The sequence below is a fragment of the Sesamum indicum genome, linkage group LG3, assembly GCF_000512975.1.
Source record: "Sesamum indicum cultivar Zhongzhi No. 13 linkage group LG3, S_indicum_v1.0, whole genome shotgun sequence".
In the NCBI taxonomy this organism is placed as follows: Eukaryota; Viridiplantae; Streptophyta; class Magnoliopsida; order Lamiales; family Pedaliaceae; genus Sesamum; species Sesamum indicum.
In genome coordinates, this window is record NC_026147.1 from 11185083 (window position 1) to 11192079 (window position 6997).

General features: G+C 35.0%; 1 protein-coding gene across 1 annotated transcript; it reads left to right on the top strand.

The window, feature by feature from the left end:
- LOC105158117 (mavicyanin-like) lies at positions 6260-6997 on the top strand. The gene is made up of 2 exons (XM_011074754.2): positions 6260-6431; positions 6540-6997. The coding sequence occupies exons 1-2, from the start codon at positions 6260-6262 to the stop codon at positions 6935-6937; spliced, it is 570 nt and encodes a 189-aa protein (XP_011073056.1). The 3' UTR covers positions 6938-6997.

Consider the following 6997-nt stretch of genomic DNA (forward strand, 5'->3'; position numbering starts at 1 on the left):
GACCCCACCAACTCCAAGAAACGCACCAACAAGAAATCGCAGACCCCAGGAGTATACCATGCAATAGCTAAACAAACTAGCCTTGAGGGTACGGAGAACCACGAAGCTCTTCCCCTAGTCGTGGTCCCTCCTAGGCCCAATCCTTTTGCACCTCATATCCTAGCGGAGGCTATCCAACCTGGGGACCAAAATTCTAAACATCAGCGAGTATGATATGACCAAGGATCCACAAGACCACTTAGTCGATCTTTTTGCAAAGGTGGATTTTCTAGACATAAGCGACTCTGTACTGTAAGATTTTTTAGACTACCCTAGTTGGAAAAACCATTACTTGGCTCAACCAACTGCCTATTGGGATGATAGAACCTTTGAGCAATTCTCCCAACTTTTTCAATGGCACTTTGCAATTAGCAAAATGTATCCAAAGACCTCGTCATATTTGTTCACTATACTCCAGCATGAACATGAAGGTTTTAGGGAGTATACCAAAGATTTTCAAAGGCTATGCTCAAAGTCCCACACGTGAACCTAGAACTTTTTAGCAAGTATCATGCAACAAAATTTGAGGAGGGGTAGGTTCAAGGAATCAATAGCGGAAAACTCCCAACTACCCTAGAGGAGTTATTAGCAAGAGTGGAAAAATAAATAATAATAGAGGAAATTGCGGGCAGCAGGCCAATGACGCCAACGAAAAGAAGATCGAACGAGGAAGAGGGAGTTATACCTCCAAAGGCAGGGGAGGCAAGCACAAGCCCCAACATATGCCCCCAAACAACTTAGCACGTCACACGCCGTTGAACATTTTACGAGCGGAAATCTTCGTCGTCGCGAAACAGCAGGGTCTAGTCCGTCGACCCCCACCCATGCAAGACAAATCTAGGAGGATGAAGTTTGATGGGTATTGTCAACTCTATAAAGATAGGGGCATATACAGAAGATTGTTATAATTTGATAGATGAGGTAGAAAGGTTTATTTAGAAAGGACAATCAAGAAATTTTTGAATCACAGTGGAAGATTGAATGATTTTCAAGAACCAAGATGGACAATGACGACCTGCAACAACAGGAACATTGGAACCTGATGGAATAAGAAATTAAGGAAATGTTGGCGTTTTTAAAAATAGAATATTATATAATTGATATTAAATAGTAATTTCTATTATTAAATGATTAAGGATGATATAGTAAGTAGTTTGATTTTTTTTAATATATAAAACTTAGAAGTCGGTTTAGATTCAAGGAGATTATGTATGAAACTCAAATAGTTGTTCAGGTACAAACATATTGTATGGTTACTAGCAAAATGACTCAAATGAACAAAACTAAAAAAGAATTCCAAATTCGAGGAGACAAAAATTGCCATTTCAGAAAATGAAGGTATTAACTAAAAAAAATGTTAAAAAAAAAAAAAAAGAAAAGGTTGACTTACCAAATTGGTGTAATATCGTATTAATATAATTTTTAATGGTAGAATTACCCAACAGATAATTATATATTAGTCAATTGTTCACTCAATATAAATTCAATTATTATAAAAACAAGAGAGTAATTTCTTGAACATGTATTGTTGAAGAAGACAACTAAGCACTAAATATTTTATATACATTAAATTGAAAAACCTACTTGAGAGTGATAGTGGAGGATAAATATATTGTTCTTGATTGGTTTCATAAAAAGATAACTAGTTAATTTCTCTTAAAAAATATACAGTATAAATGAAAAAATCATATTATGCAGAGAATAAATGTTGTAAAGAAAATGAAGAGAATAAATGTTGTAGAGAAAATAATGACAACTTCTTGATACATATGTTGGTTGCAAACTTATTATAATTAATTAGTGATTTGTGTTGATTAAATATAGAATTTTTCTAATTTTAAATTTATTTTATATGGGAGAAAATAGCCTGAGATGAAGGCAACGTCAAATTTGACCTTATGGAAGGACACAAGAATTCTAGGAAAATTTGTGTTACACCTGGTCGAGGGCTGCTTTTTCAAATACAATGGCCTAAAAAAAATATAATCGCGAGTATCAAGAGCTTAATTAATATTGGTGTTATTATCCTCATACGCACATAATTCTCGTGCATTCTCGAGAGCATAGAAAAATATATGGCAATAAAAGAGTTGTGTATAAAGAGAGAAACAATTAGTTCTCTCTGAGAAAAGTGGAGAGGAAAGATGAGTTAGGAGATTAATGTCGTTGCTTAAATTACCTTTGTCATGATAAGAAGCTGACAGGCCAGACAATACAAAATAAAAAATTATTTTTGGTTCGAGGGGGAGATGGTATGGAGATTGTCCTAGCTCTCCCCCTTGTGTGTGGCGTTATGTTTCTTGTTCCAGCTTCTTTTTCTTTACTTACATTTTCAAAAGGTCAAACTGCAGCATTTGGTGTTATTAGCTCGATGTTTTAAACGATTGAGCCAATACATTTTTCATCCATGCATGATAATATAACACTTTAAAATATGCATATCGTAAATATATGCATATCACAACAATACGCCCTCAAATAGGGAGTAATAAACTCAAATGACAGTCAAGCTTACTTGAGGCACATAATAAAACACTCTGAAGCTAAATGATAATCAGGTTTTCTTGAGGCATATAATGAAACGCCCCCGAAGCCAAAGCTCTCTTGAGATGCATAAAAGAATGCCCCGAAGTTAAATGATGATCAAAGATTCCTTAAGGTGCAAAACGAAATGTCCCGAAGCTAAATAAAAATCAAAATTCCTTTAGGCACATAATAGAACACCCTCGAAGCTAAATAATGATCAAAGCTTCCTTAAAACGCAAAATGAAGCGCCCCAAACCTAAAGAAAAATCAAGTTTTTTTAAAAGGCGCATAAAAGAATGCCCAGAAGCAAGGAATAATATGAGAACTCATGAGAATTTCTCATACAAGAAATAAATGTACTAGTCAAAATAATAAAATAAAACATGCAGCAAATAAAAAAAAGCTCATGAACTTTAAAATTTAAAGCTCAAAGTACAACACTAAAGTAACAACAAAGTTCTTAATCATATAAACTTCAAATTAAAATTACGGTCAAGAGACATTATCTCGACCCTCAACAGTTGAGGCTAAGCCTTGCAATCATGCTTTTGGTAAAAATAAATAAAACTAGGAGCAATATTTTTTAGTGTTTTGTAATGCATTTAGATACAACAATCGGGCTAACCCCTTTTTGAAATTATTCTCATACTTGGCTTCTAAATTAAATTTTCGCCCTCAGCACCTTAAGACAAAATAGACTTCTAAAAAGCTCATAATTAGATTTAATTCCTAAATTTCCTATGAATTTTCAGGAATTGAGGGGCTTTTTATGGAATAAGAAATTAAGGAAATGTTGACATTCTCAAAAAATGGTATATTATATCATTGATTAAATAATTCTTTCTATTATTAAATGATTAAGGATGATATGGTAAGTCGTTTGGTTTTTTCTAATGTATGAAACCTAAAAATTTGTTCAGATTCAAGGAGATTATGTACGAAACTCAGATAGTAGTCCATGTACAAATATATTGACTACTAGTGGAATGACCCAAATGAACAATGCTAAAAAAGGAGTCCAAATTCAAGGAGGCAAAGGTTGGCATTCCATGAAATGAAGGTATTGAAGAAGGAAATAAGCTAATGGAAAAAGAAAAAGATTGATTTACCAAATCTAGCGACAAGAATGATCAAGAAAGGAAGACGTGCATCAAGGAATCAAATAAAGACGGATAGAAATCTAAGAGGTTTAGTACTTAGAGGTTTCAAGATGTATTAATTTGTTTATAATTGCTTTCTAAGAAATAAAATGCCAACCTCTCTTATCTCAACATCAAATAAATATTCTTTATTACTACCTTGTCCTCTGTGATGAACCAAAAATGGCTTCCATAAGGTGTTATAAGCGACATTGATAGATTTCTTGAGGGGTCATAAGGGACACTCTAAAGTCAAAAGAAAAAATGGCTTCCTTGATGTGTTATACGTAACACTATGAATTTAAAAGAACAATGACTTTTTTGAGGTATTATATGCAACAAAAGAAAACAAATGAAAAATGGCTTCCTTGAGGTGTTATAAGCGACAACCCGATGTCAAAAGCAAAATGACTCCCTTAGGTGTAATATGCAACACCATAAGTCAAATAAATAAAAAAAAATGACGATCTTGAGGTGTTATAAACAAACCCCGAATTTAAAAGAAAAAATGGCTTTTTTGAGTTGTCATACACAATACCCAAAGTCAAAAAAATTTTTAAAAAAAAAAACTTCCATGAGGTAACATAAGCAACATCGTGATGTCAAAATTAAAAAAACTTCATTGAGGTGTCATATGTGACACCCGAAGTCAAAAGAAAAGCAAAATATCCTGTCTAAGGTATCATAAGCGACACCCTAAGTTAAAGTTACTCTCAAACAATTTTCTTGGTCATTCTATGGTTTGACTTAGAAAATCATCAATTGAATTAATAAAAATGTAAACCCTACCAAGAGAAAAAATCAAGAAAGTGTGAGACAAATGGGGCTGAGGAGAAACCTCTACGGCACCAAAATTCAGGTCGAGGCGAGAAGCCTCGATCATGCGAGTTTGGTGGAGGCAAGGCTCCTCGACTGTGAAATTTGGAGTACAAGAGGAGTGCTCAAATTGTCTTTATGCTAAACTTGACAAATATATTTATACATATAATGGTGAGTTGTTGGGCATCAAACGATAAAATTGGGAAGTTCCACGACACAGTGCGACATGACATGACACAATGCAACGCAGCGCAAAGTTACACAACACAATGTAATGCAACGTGGCACGATAACACGCCAACATTTGATTTGCTACGCCCTCCTTGCCCCTATGCCAACTTGTGAGGATGTAGGGGAGGAGGGAGCAAGTGACGTCGCTTGCCCTCCTTCCTTGATGAGGGACCAAGACAGACTCGCAAATCGCACTAATGATCACACTACTCGTGCTTGCATTTCGCCTTGAACCATTGACAATGAAGCCTGAACACTCCGAACCATGACGAGGCTAGAAACCCTTTTTTTCGACAAACTCAATTCCATTAAAATTTCAAGAGAATCCAAATTACTCTCGAAAAAATTCTAATAGCTTCAATAACCTTGTCATAACGATCATCAACTCTCCCAGGCCCGAAGAGGAGCTAGAGATCAAGATTTAATTCCTAAATATTCTAGGAAAACTTAAGAATTGGTGGTTGTTGTCGGAGGAAATAAATCATATCAAATAAGGCAATCAGAATATTCCTAAAAAGAAAGATCCAATGTCAAAATTTACGAAATCAACATGGCACAACAAATTACTGAAATAACCATATTCAATAAATCTCAACCATGATAAAGTATTACTTTATACTTATCCACCCTAAATAGCATAAATCACTACTAGTACAAATATCCCTCCCCATTCTCTCATTAGAAGAAAAAAAGAAAAGAAACTTGTATGAAGTTCTAGTGTTAGCGTATTGAATCGCACCCTTTTAATATAAATTTAGTCAATCTCGCTTTTTCAGACGTGAGAAACAATCACAGAGTATATTTTCAGCCAGGCAAAATAAATCCGCTTGATTATATACATATATGTCCGTACACAATATAGCTATTAGATAAGGCAAGAAATTATATGCGTAGAAATTAATCAAATCTTGTGAGGATCGGATATATATTTACTTAAACATGAATGGAAATCTTCAAACAAAAATCACTAATATCTCTCTCTCTCTATATATATATATATATTGCATTCAATCTAAAAGAATATTTAATACAAAAATGTTATGTTATTAATCACTGGAGTACTACCTAAGCCATTCCATGCGTACATAATAATACCATAATCTATAAAATAATCACATAATCATTATAATTAGTAATATGACCCTAAATTAGACAGTATTGAAGTGTATATACACAATAATTCAACAACAAAAAATCTTATATTTCCGAAATAATACCACAAAACTCTCTCTCTCTCTCTCTCTCTCTCTCTCTTCATATTTATTTGTGATAATTAGTAATATGACCCTAAATTAGACAGTATTGAAGTGTATATACACAATAATTCAACAACAAAAAATCTTATATTTCCGAAATAATACCACAAAACTCTCTCTCTCTCTCTCTCTCTCTCTCTCTTCATATTTATTTGTGTATATATATATATGTATGCATATGAGTACATATGTAACTTGGAGTAGCACTATTTCCGAGTGAAAAGGGTTCTTAAGTGTGTGTTTTGAGCAATGGTAATTAAAAGAGTGATGTTGTTGTTGATAGTGAATATGATCATAATAAGTGGAGTGTGCAATGGTGAGGTCTACAAAGTTGGTGAGTCTTCTGGTTGGACAAACATTGCTCCTCTGCACTACAAATCTTGGGCTGCTTCTAAGAAGTTTCGTGTTGGTGACATAATATGTAAGTCTCTTAACGTACGTAGAAACTCAAAAACAAGATTTGTTTCCTTTATTGTCTTATTTTCTTGATTCAAACTTTATATTATTGCTATGGGCAATAACTTTGCAGTGTTTGAGTACAACAAACAATTCCACAATGTGGTCCGAGTGACGCACAAGAACTTCAATGCTTGCAACTCAACATCCCCTTATGCTACATGGGCTACCGGCAACGACTCCTTCACCGTCACCCGACCTGGCCACTTCTACTTCATTTGCGGCTTCCCCGGCCACTGCCATTCCGGTCAGAAGGTTGACATCCGAGTCCCGAGAGACCACGACCACGGCCCTACACCAGGCCCATTACCATCAGGCCTATCTCCTCAAAGCCCACCAATATCAGGCCCATCTCCGAGAAGCCCATCATCAGTTCCGCCAGTGCAGTCTCCCACAAGTGGTTGTTCTTCTCTCACTTCATGGAAGCTCTGGGCATTAGTTGTAGCAGTTGGCCTTTCAGCCGCATTTTAGATGTGTGTTAGGGTTTTTTATTTAACATGGGGGGAAAAGAGGAATTGAGAAGGAAGTCTA